The sequence below is a fragment of the Gymnoscopelus braueri genome (genome assembly GCF_963280865.1).
Source record: "Gymnoscopelus braueri genome assembly, chromosome: 10".
NCBI lineage: Eukaryota > Metazoa > Chordata > Actinopteri > Myctophiformes > Myctophidae > Gymnoscopelus > Gymnoscopelus braueri.
In genome coordinates this window covers 46,222,007-46,239,438 of record NC_137611.1, presented here as the reverse complement: position 1 = coordinate 46,239,438, position 17,432 = coordinate 46,222,007, and the positions used below count along the sequence as shown (strand labels likewise).

The 17,432-nt window shown below is 42.4% G+C and overlaps 1 protein-coding gene across 1 annotated transcript in view; it reads right to left on the bottom strand.

Moving 5' to 3' along the window:
* Positions 1–3,082: 3,082 nt before the first annotated feature.
* The window catches only part of tmeff1a (transmembrane protein with EGF-like and two follistatin-like domains 1a), a gene marked incomplete at its 5' end in the record, with an annotated part of 100,389 nt that continues 86,039 nt past the window's right edge, over positions 3,083–17,432 (bottom strand). Inside the window, 5 exon segments of the mRNA XM_080439958.1 lie at positions 3,083–8,189; positions 10,723–10,884; positions 11,840–11,952; positions 11,954–11,970; positions 13,910–13,969. Coding sequence (XP_080296084.1) covers positions 8,105–8,189; positions 10,723–10,884; positions 11,840–11,952; positions 11,954–11,970; positions 13,910–13,969 — 437 coding nt within the window. The 3' untranslated portion in view covers positions 3,083–8,104.

Genomic DNA, 17,432 nt, shown 5'->3' with positions numbered 1-17,432 from the left:
ACAATACAGCATATTTTTGCATACATTGTTGTTTTAGTTTGTTCAGTTTTTCCACAGTATTTCTCCTCTACTGTTCTTTGCTAATGGATGAATTATTTATTACTGTTGTGAGTGCTAAAGATCAGATTTGGGAGAATAGAATAATGTAATGTGCCTGCAGTCTGTACAAAGCCTTCTGGCTCCTTCCCACTGGAAACAAAGGGATGCTGTTCGGTACGCTACGCCCCCATATCAATTATTCATCTGCTGTCTGCATTATTGTCTGAATGTGTTCTGCTTCTGTGACTTCTCTAGCCTCACTGTTTGTTTGTTTGTTTGTTTGTTTGTTTGTTTGTTTTTCATGTCAAGGACACCCAAATTGTGCCAGGGACCCTCATAAGACAAGATTTGCCAACATTAATTGTCAACATTTTTCAAAAATAGCATATTTACAAGCTCACAACGCATTCTGAGCTTGTAGATCTGCTATTTTCAAATAGCCACAAAAAAAACTGTTCCTCATTTTGCTGCGGACCCCCCACTTTGAGAACCAGTGGTCTATGTCTGTATTATGCTGGACCACCAGCTACTGCAAAGTCCTTACATGTAATACGAGGCGTTTGACATACTCATATTTTTGGGCGGTGAAACCGCCCCTATAAGTGAGATTTGGAAAAATGTACTAACTCCTGCGCTGTGATCTGGGCCCAGGAAATTAGTAGAATTATCCTGCGCTGTGATTGGCCAATCACAGCGCGTGGAAAAAGTACTCAAATTCTTTACTCAAGTACCAATACTGCAATATAGAAAAACAACTAAAAGTCCAGAATTCTAAATTTGCTTGAGTAAAAGTACAAAAGTATTGGCATAAAGTACCAAAAAAGTACTAAAATGTTTGAAAATAGAAGATCTACAAGCTCATAACGCACAAGCTCACAACTGCACAACGCGTCGCGATGCGACACGTTGTGCGGTTATAGATCGGCTATTTTCAAATGAAGTGGTTAATGTATGTTTCATAATATCATCATTTGTACCTGAAAAGTAACTAGTAACTAAAGTTTTCAAATAATTGCAGTGGAGTAAAAGTAAAATATCTGCCTCTGAGATGTAGTGGAGTAGAAGTAAAAGTATTGGAAATTGGAAATGCTGAAGTACAAATACCTCAAGATGTTACAGTACTTAAGTAAATGCACTTAGTTACTTTCCACCACTGGTTTCTAAAGTGTAGTAGTTTCAGCTTGTCTGTCTGTCTGTCTGTCAGTGCGTCTGCTAAGAGGCTTCAACATGAAGCCAGCAGCTGTCTCTTAACCCCCCCCCCCCAGGTCTATAATTACCCAGAGGCAGTGTGGTCTGGAGCCTAAATTTATACTACTGTAGTACGACGGTGTGCGCTTGCCAAAAAAGAACTGATCTCCGCGCTAACATTAGCTTGTAGATCTGTTATTCTTGGCAGGCCGTACACCCTTGCACAACGCGAGTATAACATTAAACCTGAGTCTGATGTTGGTGGGGTTTCATTTCCTGTACAGTACCAAGTACTGTTCTTAAAGGTTTAATGACATTCACTTTTACACCACATTCAAAGTCTTTGTCCTGGTCCTTCAAAAGTGTACAAAAAGTTTTAAGTGAAAATTCCATTCCAGTGATCCATAGCAGGTGTTTTTCTCTCACATTTCTAAAGCCTTTTCAACTGCAATGAAAAAATAAATCTTTGCCTGCGGGTGTCGCTGGTGAGGGATTTTGCCTGTCAATCATCGCCTCTGCTCCGCCCCCCCCCAAAGGAAAGGATAGGGGAGGGGAGGGGCGAGGAGGAGAGTGGGCGGGATTAATCGACTATGACCTCACTGTCGAAGGGCCAAGCTCAGATTACTTTTCAGCCTAATTATTCAGAAAACCCCAGACCACAGAAAATCCACTGAATGTTCTAAGTTCAGTTTTTTTGGGTGTAATTGAGGTCATAAAACCCCAAATAAAACATTGAAAATAAAAAAAGTGAAAATGAATGTCATGATACCTTTAAGAACAATTTGGAGGTATCTGTACTATACTTGAGTTTTACAGTTATTTATAATAGCACTCCACTTCATCTCTGAGGCAAATATTGCACTTTTTACTCCACTATAATCATTAAAAAAAAACTAAAAAAATCACAATGGATATCTCTCAAATTCTACTATACATGTGGGTGCATTTGGCCACACACACACACACACACACACACACACACACACACACACACACACACACACACACACACACACACACACACACACACACACACACACACACACACACACACACACACACACACACACACACACACACACACACAGCCTACACATGCATCTGCTGCAGCAGTTCAAACATGCTGTTTGATGCAGCAGATTTCTCAACCTGTGGATATTGCAAGTGGGCCGCCCAGATAATTGGCAAAACACTAAGATTTTAAAGGTAGGGTGAGTGGTTTTCTTTGGTCAAAATAAGTATTAAATAGCTCTATATTCTGATAGTACTCATTGTAATAAGAGTGTTAAGTGGTCTTGAAAGTTAACACTTTCAAGATTTTCAGGTGGGCCCTGATCCAGAAAAGGTTGTGAACCACTAGTTTAATGTATTTTCAAAGCCTTTCTTGTTTTAAAGCAACAATCCATAAGTGTTATGTCCGTTGTCTCCCTCTGCCGATAGAGGGAGGTAATTGCAGCGATGTCCAAATTACAATACGGTTTGTGACACGCCCAATTGTGGTGTGCCGTCCGCTTCAAACAACTTAGTTGACATTGTCAACAAAGTATGTGTCCTACCCGACACCAGGGTAGATCAGATATGCAAGCAGGCAAAAGCTACATTAGTAGTTCATTGTCTAGCATGCATGGGTGTGTGTTTAAAGTACTGAAAAGATTCACCTCTGTCTGTCCAGACTTACATACTGTGAAACACACACACCCACACCCACACACACACACACACACACACACACACACACACACACACACACAGACACACGAACATCTCAAGGACTCAAATAATGTCTGAAACGTTGTACATTAAAAAAACATTTCCGTTTTTTTTATTTTTTTGGTTGAGACCAAAATAGCCTCTAAAAGTCCCACATGCAGTTTATTAACAACATGACAAACACATTCTACTCACATTGACAGAGTCACAGCTGCGAAGGTCCACAACATGAAGAGAAACCTTGGTCGACCACCTACTGCACGACCCAGATAAACACTGATTTATACTTTGCCATTCCACGATTTTGCTCGCGGAAAATAGCAGACCTGCAAGCTCACAACGTGTCACATCCGCGACACGTTGTGAGCTTGCAGGTCTGCTATTTTCATGTGACAGCACTGTAGGAAGTATAAAATAAGTGGTTGAACGCAGACTAAAAGCTGTCCACAGACTGTGTCATTTTGTACGCCTTGAGGCCATCCCAGGCTAAAAACTGTCAACATACTCCAAACAATCTACTTCGGTAAGTCAACTAAACGATGTCATTGCAGACCAAATGAACTTCGGCAGTGAGTTGCTAACGCTCGGTTTGGCAGTTCTTGCACCTCCAAGATATTCTAACTAGCCGAACACCCGCTAGCAGAACATTGTGTGTGATTGGTCAAATACTCAATGCTCATGATTTATGATGTTTTCTTATTTTTTTCTGCAATAGGCTATGCCAGGAAAGTACCATGGACAGTTTTGAAGAAAAGTTATCTCCCTCTCTGAGCAACAATAACACGCAACCGGCAGTTGCTTGCAGTTGCAGTTCATTAATGTAGAGAGATACGTCGCCAGAAACTGCTAAATCTCAGTGACAAATTATGACCAAGCACGTCGGAGGTTGATGTAAACAATCCGTGATATACTATATACAGTGGGTGGGTCTTAAGTTCAGAACCCAGAGCGGAGCCACATCGAGTATAAAACACAACATCGAGTATAAAACACTACAAGCTCAGATGAAGTTCTGCCGGTGTCAGAAACTTTGGGTGTTGGGGGGCATCCGAGGAGGTCACACCCACCACCGCGGAAACGGGTCCATTCCTCTGCAGTGCTTAGCTGGGAGAAAAAGAAAAACAGGTTCTTTGTACGGCAGCGGTGCCATATAGCGCCTCAACTATCCCAAATAACCGCTTCAGAACCTATTTTCTCTTATAATGACGTAAACTGGCACAGTCTGCAGACATCTTAAGACATTATGGATCGTGATGGGAGGACAAACGACAGAAGACGCACATCCCTGCGTCCTAGACACATGTGACCTCAGCACGTCTGTGATTCTGTTGTCATAGACACACACAACAACAAGGCAGAGGACCAAATGATAAACAGGAAATAAACAGGATATGACGACGCGCTAGCGAGGTTCCACCCTCTGAACCCCGCAGCGCGTTCAGATCGACAGTAAACCAAGACGGAACACTTTTATACATTAATGTTTTTATCAGTCTGTCACGTCATATTCTTCTGTCTCCGCTGTCAACAGGAGGTAAACAGAAAGAATTAAGATGTTTATAATAATAAGCATTGAAAAAAGACGCCGGCTACACTGTAAAATCCTCAGTGTTCATGTATCCGTTCTTAACTCTAGGAGAGTACAAATGTACACTCCCAGAGTTAAAGGGTCACATACAACTTTCAGCCACTAGGTGTCACACTTTTACAACGTCATTGTTACATAAGGGTTGTATTTCCCCATCACTTCTATAAGGCAGCAATCATGTAGTCTGCAACATTGTACCACAAAGGCTGCCTTAAAAAAATATATTAAGGATAAAAAGTACCGAACCCAACAAAAATGGCTGGATAAAAGCTGCCATCAACCTACAGAGGTAAACAAACCTAATAATTCTGGAGTTGCTGTCAAATGATTACAAAATATGATTATAATTATAATTTCACAATCATTATTTATTATTTTTTTGGGGGAAAAAGCAATACTTTTATTCCTAAGGTTTTTAAAAGCTCTGTTATACTAAATGAACACTGAGGATTTAATCAGTGCAACAAGTTGGCATCACTAGCAGGTTAACCGTACCCTTCAAATACCTGGCATGCCCCCCCCCCACCCTGCGTGGGGGATCCATTTAAAAAACGTGCTGTGCTTGGGAATGTCTTTCTGGGCAGCAAATGTGACACTAAGAGCAAAAAGAAACTAAACAAAGAAATGTCATTTAATTTACACATTCAAAGAGAAGCCTCGCTCACGTCCATTTCAGCAACCAAGACTTTTCATTTAAAAAAATGAAAGCATGTTTCGTACCATTCCTCTGCAATGTGCAATCCTTAACCTTATCCCTCTATCATATGGACTAACACCGACCGTGCACCAGCGATTCCCAAGCAATTTGAGCTCAAAACCCCACCCCCAATCGTGGAGGGAGCACCTGTTGGGGTTCACGTGATAGCCATATCCTGTCTGCTACAGTTTGCAACACGGCGGTGCGTTTGTGGATGCGCGAGGCCGCAGGAACGCAGGCGTCGAGTCTCGTGAGACTGGACTTGATTTCAAAATCACACCCAGTGTGAAGAGAGTGGTGCCTTTGAATTAGTGTAACTGGTTGCATCCTTGTGTTGCAATCAGCTGCAGCTGTTGAGGCCGTGCTCAAACGGACGGACGGACGGAGCCGACGGACGGACGGACGGACGGACGGACGGACCCACACACACGGTCAAGTGTAGGAGTGGCTGGCACCACTCAAAAAGTTGTGTTTGTTATGCACATCTACGCAGGACGTTGAGTGAACCAAAACAAGCGCACCCGCCGCACATCTAAGCCAATTGCAGGCCGTTGGAGCTCAACTCGCTTGGGAATCGCTGGGAAGCACACCGCACCCCCCAACCCACCCCGCACCCCCCACACAGAACAACCTCTGTCCTTACAATCGTTTGTTAAGAAACGCTGAATCCACTGCTTCCACTGCAAGTCAAGACTCATTTCAGGTGGATGCTTTGAAGTCAACCCACCATGATGTCCAAGACATGGACATTATTTCAGATGTGCTTTCTTTTTCTAAAGCATTAAACATTCCCTTTTTCCAATTGATACGAACTAACCCTTCCCACCCTCGTTGTCTGTCATACCACACAGCACAATCCTCTGTTCATTTAACTCTGAATGGGTGCAATTAAATAGGGCTCAAGCTCACATCAAGCTCAACATTTGCTATTATCTGTATTTCTGAAATATTTTGAACACTTTTGAAAGAAAAGTCAATTTGTTCACTAAAATAAAAAAAATCTATAATTGATTAAATAATCGATTAGTTAGGTGTTAAACCCCTACTTGTTCGACTAAGACAATCCAATAGATTAATTACTCGTACCGCATGAGGGGACAGCCCTAAAATGATCACAGAGTTAAATAAACAGGTGTGTTGGTTGGTTAAAAGTTCCAGGAAAACCTACAATACAGTATGTTTTTTTCTTTCTTTTGTCCCCTCGGGTCATGTCATACACTTATTCGAATTATATAAAGTAGAAAAAGAAACATTATCCTTGTATTATTATTATTTAACATAATAATTTTTAACAAAAAAAAATAAGAACCTAATAAAAAAGCATATAATAATATTAATAAATTATTAGCTTGTTAAACAGTGTGGCTTTTCTTCTTTCTTTTTTTTACATAATGAGAGAATAAGTGTAAACATATCCATCTCCCTGGCTGACTCTCCCCGAACAAATAACAACTAAATAAAAAATGCATTTGGTGAACAGCTGCACATTGTTTGTTAAAAAAGTGACAGAATGACAACAGGCGAAAGAGAAAGAGAGGGAGAGAGTGAGAGAGAGAGAGAGAGAGAGAGAGAGAGAGAGAGAGAGAGAGAGAGAGAGAGAGAGAGAGGGGGGGGGGGGTAGAAACAATCTTTAACAATAATAAATAGCACATTCCGGTACATTCCAAAGCATCTGTTTACGATTCTAGAATTCCAGCTCAGCCAGTTTGACCAAACGTACCACATTTTGTAAAGCATTCAACGTAATGAACAAATATAGCAATTAAGACAATCAACTAGGGCTGGGCCATATTATGGACAAGATCAAATATCACTGTATGTTTAGACCAAATACCTCGATATCAATATTGTGACGATAATATCGTATTGTGACAATAATATCAATTTTACTTTTAAAAATGTTTCAACAAAATAGCAATCTACAAGCTCACAACGCATCACAATGTGTAGATTGGCTATTTCAAAACGTTTTTGACAAATCTTAAGTATAAATTAGGACTTAAGTTAATAAGACCAGAAAAAGACAACGCTTATGTCATATTACGATATTACGACATCCTAAATCCCAGGCGATACCTTGTCTCATATGTAGGGTTGGGATCTGGAACCGGAGGAACCGGATCAAACATTGAGGAACCGGAATCGGAACCGGTTTTATCACACTGTCAGAGCTGGTATGAGTCTACCTTTTTAATTTCAAGGACCACCATAACTCTGAGAGTGTACAAATGGAACCAAATGGACCATTAAAATGGACTCAGAGTTACAGACCTGTAAAGGGTCCATTTAGAACCCCAGTTACCCAGAGGGTTACCCAGAGGGTCGCTGGACCTCATTTTGAGAACCACCACAATAATAAGTTTGCAATACTGTAATGTATGATTGAACTTATCCAAAGTTTTAATGAAGGCCAAAATGATATAGATTTTTATTTTTTATTTTTTTATATATAGGAATTGTTAAAGGGTATCGTTAAGGAACCGGAATCCTTAAAATCCTAAAGGATCCCAACCCTAATCATATCCCAATATCGATATGATATGGATATATCGCCCAGCCCCACATCGGATAATAACTACGGTACGATGGCAAAGTGACAAAGGTTTTTTTTTTTCTTGAGTCAGTTCCATGTAACTCAGTCCTCTAAAGTGGCTTCCAAAGAAAATTCAATGTCAAAAGGTTTGTGAAAGTCAAGACTCGCCTCGAAAAGGAAAAAAAATATATAAGGCCCCTGAAATGAATGAACGCCTGCTCCTTTCTTCTGTTTGTTTTCAATTGACTCCCATGGGAAAGGAAAGAGGATAATACAACAGATCTCATGTTAAAAAAATGGTTTCCCCGCGCCGTAAGAAAAAAAGCTGCTTTAAAAAAAAAGCACGAGGCTATACCATCCTGGAGTTAGTGTCCGACGAAAAGTGTCCCAGGTTCTGTTTTTGCCGACGGCCCCGGTTGTTTTTCGGGCATTTCCTGAAATTGATAGCATTGAGAGAGAGAGAGAGAGAGAGAGAGAGAGAGAGAGAGAGAGAGAGAGAGAGAGAGAGAGAGAGAGAGAGAGAGAGAATATATTTTCTTCAATCTCATGTTGTCAATAGACTTAAAGGACGACTTCACCCATTTTCAACCTATCTTCATAATTGGTCCTCACTAATGCTCATTATAATATGGTAAACTTTTTGTCTACCCTGTCTGTGTCTCAGAGGAGGGCTGTGGACAGTTCAGAAACCTGCCTACCAGTGACATCATCGGCAGGGAATCCAAGCTAATAGAAACTGCAGAGTTTTTATTCCTGGAAAGTTAGCATGCTATAATGGAAGCCATTGTTCTCGTGTTAATAAAAATCGAAATACAAAAATAAATCAATAAAGTAAAAAAAAAAAAAGCCTAATGATGATGTCACTGGTAGGTGGGTAAGTGGTAAGTGTCCACAGCCTTCCTATGAGACACAGACTGAGCAGAATTTGTTTTTACCATTTTATCCAGCCTGATCTCCAGAGAATACCGTAACATTGCACGGAACGAGTGCACTTCATTCCGTGGATAGTCGCCTCGGAACTCCCAAATTGCGTGCATATGTACGGCGAGTCCCACGGTGGGCGTAACCAGTCGCAACACGGAAAAACCCGGAAGCAGAGCAGTCCGCACAATAAAATTTACGATTCTGTGCCTTTCGGTACATAACTCAAACGGCGCTGAGTAGGCACAGGCGAATGTCCCACCGTTCAGGACGGCAACTCGGTCGCCTTAGCTCCCTCGGTGGTCCTTCACGGGGGGACAATTCGCCTGTGACTGCGCGCCTCCGAAATGGTTTTGTCACAAAGGCAGCGCCGTACCATATGCACGCAATTCGGGAGTTCCGAGGCGGCTATCCACGGAATGAAGTGCACTCGTTCCGTGCAATGTTACGGTAATCTCTGGAGATCGGGTTGATTTTATCATGAGCATTAGTGAGGACCACTTATATGAAGATGGGTTGAAAATGGGTGAAGTCGTCCTTTAAGCTTACAGTTTTACTGGACTAACAATCTTTCTAGGATAGGGGTCCTAGAAAGACACTACATACTGTATAAAATTGTGTTGCAGATAAAACCTTTTCATAGATAGCATCATAGACTTGTTTGACAGCACTGTCATCAGTGCGGTGTCAATTGATGTTTTTTGTTTATATGTTAGATTCATGTTAATGTGTATTTTCAGACATTTAACCCCATAAAAGCTCAATACTTTGGCTCTGTATTTGGTCTGCTCTTTTTTCCCCTCTACACAAATGTCTTTGCCGAAAATAGTTGATTTACAAATTCAAAAGGCCTTTTGCAAGCTTGTAGATCAGCTATTTTCGGCTCATGTTCCCCTTAGAATAGGGTTCAAGTGGTTAATGTGAAAATTTTAAGTTGCTATCAAACAAAAAATTGGCAGCCCGCCTATAGTAACTCTGAGGAGCCTCTAGTGGTCCCGGACCCCCAGTTGAAGACCCCTGTTCCAGGATTATATTAATATTGCCATAGGGCTGTGGCTCTGACCCTTGTAGAGTTTTTTTTTGTTGATCGATTGAATACTTTATTAGCAGTTTGAAAAACAGTACAGCATTTTGAATAACAGCACCAGCAGCTCAATGCGGAAGATATAAGCAGAAATTGTATTTATTTCATTATTATTATTATTATTTTCTTTATCTAAACAGGCAAGTAATGAACCACTAAAACCCTATTTAGTTGACTTTCTTATCAATAATATTGTACAGAGGTTCACACAAAGTTTGTCACTAGTTTATTATTAATAATTATCCATTTTATATTCAACATTTTGCTCATGTACCCCCTGGAATACCTCAATGCACCCCTAGGGGGTGCACATGACCCCATTTAAGAATCACTGCATTAACACACTGGCTGTTTTACCACCAGCACAGGGCCAACAATGACTTGTATAATGAAAAGGTAAAATCAATATTTTATTTTACTACATGATTGAATGAGGCTGGCCCGCTGCCTGGGTGATAATGCCAGTGTCACCTCTACAGGAACCAAGTCCATTATATTCTGTGTGGCTTTGGGCCAATCACAACTCTCTGTTCCCTCATACCATCCTCAATATGTAGAATCAAGCCACTTAAACACTATACGTTGTTGTTCGACAAACATAATATCCATACATCAATCAAATACAGCAAATGCAGAGAGACAGTGTAGTGTCTCGGTTAACTAGGAAACAGGTAAACTAAAAACCTAGCATCAGTCTAAAGTTTAAACTTTTGCTTATTTTCTATTTCCCCCCCTTTCTTTCTTTTTTTTCAATTTGGTTGTAATATGGGGGCATGTAGATCCGATAGTTTGGAAGATTTTTGACAATGACTAAAAGTAAGGACATTTTCTCTATTATTTTCGTTAGTTTTATTTCTTTTTTTGTCGTTGTTTAAGTTAGTTATTGTTTTTTGTAAAGCCTTTTTTTTTTTTCAATTTTGGTTAATTTGTTAGTTTGCTTTGCACCTCATCCTCATCCTTACCTTGTGATGCACATCACCACGGCAACGATGATGGCGATCTGCACGGCTCCGATGATGGCGGCGATGAGGACGTAATGCAGCTTCTGTCCACTGGGGACGACGTAGAGAATGTTGAAGTCCTGGGGCTCCTCGCAGTGTGGGCCCTTATAACCTGCATCACACCTACCAGGAGTACACAGACAATGTTAAAGCTTTCAGCCTGCATTAGTAACACTTTACTTAAAGGTCGGGGCTATAATGCATTAAAATCACATTTCTAATGCATTATAATGCACTCATAAGGCTTCACAACACTCATTATATTATGCATAATTATGCAATTGTGCACAATTATGTCTAAAGACACTTTATAACTGACTTAATTATGTGAGTTAATGCTAATGTGCTGTTCCGCTGAGATAATAATGCATTATGACCAGCACTTCATCAACTGCATACTTCATAAACTTTGTTATAAGTTGTTGTTATGGAGCCTTATAAATGCATTATAATGCATTATACATGCAATTATAATGCATTATATAACCGACCTTTAAGTAAAGTGTTACCGACAAGGTGAGTACCTTCAGTACAGGTAGCCATGTTTCGTGCGCGCGCACCCGTGTGTGTGTGTGTGTGTGTGTGTGTGTGTGTGTTTGTATTACTATACTTGTGAGGACCAAACGCTCTCACAAGTATAGTAGAATTTGAGGAATAGACGTTGTGAGGACCTTTTTCCTGGTCCGCGCGAGATTTTTTTTTTCATGGTTGAAATAATTTGAGATACATTTATAATTAGAAAAAGATTCAGGTTGGGGTTAGGTTTAGGATTAGACATTTAGAGGTTAGGTTTAGGGGTTGGGCTTGTCGATTTTTCCCTATTTCATACGTAGATCTGACATTTTTCGGCTTTAGACCAATCATAAAATCGTCTTCCTAAAATGTTGATGTCCGCACAAGTATAGTAATACAAACGTGTGTGTGTGTGTGTGTGTGTGTGTGTGTGTGTGTGTGAGTGTGAGTGTGAGTGTGAGTGTGTGTGTGTGTGTGTGTGTGTGTGTATGTGTGCGTGCGTGCGTGCGCGCGGACGTGTGCATGTGCATGACAGTACATGTGCGTGCATACGTGCATAGCATACCTGCAGGTAGGTATGTTGTGCTTGAGCTCACACTTCCCGTGCACACAGAAGCTGCTGGCGTAGTTGTCAGGGCAGGGCAGTCCGGAGCTTCCGGCGTAGAAGCCGTCGCCGTGGGTCCAAGCCTTTGGTTTCTGAACACAGTAAAGAGAGAGAGAGAGAGAGAGAGAGAGAGAGAGAGAGAGAGAGAGAGAGGAGAGAGAGAGAGAGAGAGAGAGAGAGAGAGAGAGGAGATGAGAGAGAGAGAGAGAGAGAGTTGTGATCTGACGCTCATTGGGTACAATATTTCCCCATATCAAGTGGGCTCTCTTAGATGTTTGGTCTCTCACGCAGGATGCCGGGGGTTTGAATCCCCAGCCGGGGTAGATCATAAAAGGTTACAGATTGAAGCTTTACTGTTCGAATGTAAGCTTCTTATTATTATTTAATTATTTATTTCGTTGCTGTCAGGCAGAAAGCACTCATCTTCATATTTAATTTTTAGTTTTTTTCATAAATCAAAGCCCTACTTGGTCACACTAGAATGTCACTCAAAAGTAGCAAAAATGTGCCAATAGTTTTGGACAATTGAGGTTTCCACCTGACAGCAAGGATAATGTTTATTGATATCTCAATTTGAAAAAAATATTTTTACAAATATTCCTCTTACCCCCCCCCCCCAATACACACAAATGGCATTACAATATATTGAAATAAAATATTGAATTTAAGAAAAGAAAATGGTTACAATAATTTCCTAAAAATTTAAACGTGGACAAGAAACTACCTGTCACATTACACTTCTAGAGGCTCCAAGAACCTCTCCCGTATCTTAGAGCATTCAGAAGGCTTCTTCCTAATTACCTACTTAATTTATCAAGTGCTAAGCTTGACGTTACATTTCTCAACCGTGGGCCAATCGTGTGAGCTTCTTCTAAGCCACTGCAGACATTGGTGTGGGCTAATAAAAAAACCTCCTAACCTCTGAGATGTGAAATCGAGACATGAACGAGGAGAGACAGATCGAGGCCGTTCAGAGAAGCCTTGTCCCCAGAGAGATACAGCTGATACCACGGCAGAGAATGAACCAGGATCCATAAGGACTTATGAAGTAGAATGTGTTCTTTTCTTCTGCCTCAGTGCAAGGTTGTTATGACACGGTTTATCAAGTTCCAAACTCTCTCAGGCCTGTCGCAATTATTACATCATTATTATTACATGATAGCAATTATTTGAGATATTCGCAATTATTTTTTGGCATTATCGTCATCATCGTTTCCAACTTTTGTTTACGAAGCCTAAAAGCCAAACAGAAATGTAATTTTTATTTATACGTTCCCAATGTTCAATGTCAAAAACACAATGCAATCGTTAATCGCAATTATTTGTATAACAATTAATCGTCAAGTAAAACGTCATGATCGTCACAGCTCACACTCTCTTGACTATACATTTCCTGGTTGGTGAAGCACATTCATATCGGGCCCTACACATTTGTAATTTTGAGCGATGTGATTCGATATTAATATTAATGCGAATATAAATCTCTGGGACCCCAATCTACACTGTAAAATCCTCAGTGCTTATTTAACTGTGAGAGTGTACAAATGGAAACAAATAAACCCATTACGGGTCACGATCGCAAATTTATGAACAATAGAAGCATTGACAGTCATTCAATATCCATTGGATGCTGTCAATCTCACTCTTTCTCACCCTCGGAAAGTTTTGTTATTGTTTGTTAGATGAGGAGACTACTATGAAAAGCTAACTCTAGCTGGTGGGCTAGCTGTCATTACCTCAGGTGGGGTACAACTACCTCGACTCCTTATAATTAATGATCAGAGTCAGATTATCCATATCATCTTTCAGCACCACTGAAACAGAGATCTTTCACCCTCCCGCATTCTCTCGCTCTCTCTCCCCCTACTGTGGTAGACTGTGCAGCACATGTTTGGTGCCATTGTTTACAGAACGTATCGTTCATCAGTCGTGTATGCTAACATAGTTATAGTGCTTGGTGTGAAAGGCCCTCAAGACGGAATCAAACCCACAACCTTACGGTATGTGGGTGACACAGTACAGTCGTCTTACCTAGAACGTCAGGTTTGAACGGAATGCTGTCATCTTTCTTCCCAGCTTTCTCTCTGTCTGCTGAGGAAAACACGCACGCACACACACACACACACACACACACACACACACACACACACACACACACACACACACACACACACACACACACACACACACACACACACACACACACACACACACACACACAAAACATTACTTAGAATACATTGTAAACATGTTTTGGCAACACCTCATATCGTATACACAATGTGTGTGTGTGTGTGTGTGTGTGTGTGTGTGTGTGTGTGTGTGTGTGTGTGTGTGTGTGTGTGTGTGTGTGTGTGTGTGTGTGTGTGTGGTGTGTGTGTGTGTGTGCGTGTGAGTGTGCGTGGGTGGGTGGGTGGGTGGGTGCGTGCGTGCGTGTTTTAAAGGCCATCATTTGAGCCCGCCATGTTTTTTTTTTACATAATGAAATGATTAATGAATGCTGAAGGCAAAAAACAATGTTGTTTAAGAGTGATGCTGAAGAGCATCTGTCTGTCTGTCTGTCTGTCTGTCTGTCTGTCTGTCTGTCTGTCTGTCTGTCTGTCTGTCTGTCTGTCTGTCTGTCTGTCTAGAGGAGTTGAGGAGAGGAGAGAAAAGGGAGGAGAGGGGATAAGAGGAGATGAGAGGAGGAGATGGGAGGGCAGCATGCATGTTTGTATTCCCTGCAGATGTTGAAGGATGTTTAGCAGCTGTGAGACATCTGTCAGGGAGGAGGAGAGAGGAGGGAGTGATGGATGGAGGAAGAAAGAAAAGGAGGAGAGGGAGGTCACAGGTCAGAGAGAGAGAGAGAGAATGACACTATTAATATCTGCATATATTTGCGTGTGTATCTGTACAGCCGTTGACAGTGAACAGAAGGCGTGCGGCCGTGCGCGGCGTGCATGTGTGTGTGGCATGCAGCTCTGCAGGACACAGAGAGGTGTGTAGAATGCTAAACAGATGGATGGGAGGTATGAGAAACCGAAATGCCGAGCACGAAGGCAGGCGTGCATGTGTGTGGGCACACAGGCATGCAGGAGCACACACACACACACACACACACACACACACACACAAAAGCACGCCCAAACGCACGCACAAAACGCACACACAAACGCACGCACAAACGCGCACACACACACGCACACGCACACGCACACGCACACGCACACGCTCATCCATTTTTAATAGTTGCATCATTGCAGGGGGAATATTGACAGAGCCTGGCTGTCTCCTGTTTGCTTTGAACGTTACAACTACACAGCTCTGTGTCTGCTCTCTACTACCATCTGATAGAACAGAGAGAGAGAGAGAGAGAGAGAGAGAGAGAGAGAGAGAGAAGAGAGAGAGAGAGAGAGAGAGAGAGAGAGAGAGAGAGACACACACACAGAGAGATGTGTGTGTGTGCGTGCCTGTGTGTCCATGCATTGGGCGGCCATAGCTGAATGGGTAGAGAGCACAAAGGTCCCATGTTCGATTCACAGTTCGATTCCTGGCCCCAGCAATGTGTCGAGGTATCCCTGAGCGAGACACTTAGCCATAACTGTAACCCTCCCCTCACTCTATTCTGACCACTTGGGCAGCATTAAAAAATATGCTCTTCTTCTGCCAGCATACATTTGATAAAAAAATAGCTCTTATTACACATGTGTCAGTACTCAATTAAACTCAAATATGTCATTAAAGAAATAAACATTCAAGCCATATTAAACATTCAAGCCGTATTCTTTGCAGATAAAGTTATATTGGCTTTAATTTAATGTGCAGTAGAAATTTGTTGCAGGTAATCCTTTTCTTTACAGTGTTGAGGGTAAAATCAGACCTTAGATGTTTTTGGACGCGATGTGGTTTTGCACATAGCGACAAATATGTGCTAGATTTTGCTTCAGAGTCACTATCATGCATGTGCAGCTTTCAGCAGATTGCAAGGGAAGAGAGACGGCACACTCCTCCTTAGCTAGCTACATGAAACTATGTTTCAGTGGAAAAACACCAACAATTAGTTGCTGATTCTATTTAGAATCGATTACTAAATTATTTGGCAACTAATTTCGTAATTGATTAATCGATTCATAGTTGCACCCCTAGTTCCAACTACTCATGGAGACATTTGGGCCTCACAAGCATAGTGCACGCACGCACGCAAACACACACACACCCTTTTAAAAGAAAAACAGAAGAGGGTAGTCTTGAAGACGATGAAAAGGAGGGAGAGAACAAAGGAAAAGAGCAACAAAGGGCAGGTGCTCGTCACCGCGGGGGTCCCTGCAGTTACCACGGCGATGAGAAGCCCCCCGCCACACACACACACACACACACACCCGCACACACACCCCCCCACACACACACACACACACACACCTCTCAATGCCACCGTCATATGGACACTGTCGCCCACGGCAACATCATTTTCCTTAACAACTGACAAAAAATTATCCATGAGAGGAGAGAGAGAGAGAGAGAGAGAGAGAGAGAGAGAGAGAGAGAGAGAGAGAGAGAGAGAGAGAGAAAGAGAGAGAGAGAGAGGGAGAGAGAGAGGGAGGGAGGGAGGGGGAGGGGTGAAAGATGTGTCTGATAGTAATTCCAGGTGGTGTGGATGAGTGCAGATGTAATGTTTAGGAGCTGCAGTGTGTATTATGTTCTAAGCGAAGTCCCTAAAGCATCACACCGACTCAACCACGCTCCGGTCTCTAGAAAAGCTTCCGCCGCGCAAACACAAGAGCGCCCACGGCAAGCCGACGTCACGCTATTCTGATAAATCGCTTGTTTCCGGTCATACGTCAAAACGTTAAATAATTAGGCTTTCAACGGCCTGACGTGAAGGGGAGAGAAATTATTCCTCTTGATGCTCTGGTGAGCTGGCGTCTGTTTGTTTTTCTTTCTGGGGAGGTGGTGGTGGTGGGGGGGGGTCTGCCGTCTGGCTGGTGTGCATGGCTGATGGTGGGGAGACAGGTGTCTGCCTGGCGAGGGTCTTATCGCGCCGGCGCGCAGCTTCGCGAGGAGACGCGGGGGCGAGGGGTCTTATCGCGCTGCACGTAGCGTAGCTTCGGGAGGAGACGCGAGGGTCCCCGCATCGACGCGTCTTTCTGTCAGACGACAGGCTCCACGCCGCTCGGTGATAAGTCGGGCATTTTGAGGCTGCTGCGGCCTATTTTGCCGGTGTGGAGACGGAGCGCGGCGCGGCTGGCATGCTAATGACTCCTCACAGGAGTCTTGGAAGGTTTTGACGAGACCCTGAGGCCGTGCGGCTGCGGCTTTCAAAACTTTCCGAAAGCCAAAATAGCCGTTCCACAGGCTCACAACACGCACCGCATCATGATCTAAAGCAGAGGTCTTCAACAGGGGGTCCGCGACCCCTAGGGGGTCCGCGGAGGTACTGCAGGGGGTCCGCAAAATTGTTGTTTGATTAAACAATATTCTTGTTTGAAAAAAAATATATTTTTTTCCCCCAAATGTCAAATTGTCTTTAAACATAACATGAATCCATAGCAAACAGATAAATGGAGGCACAATGCAC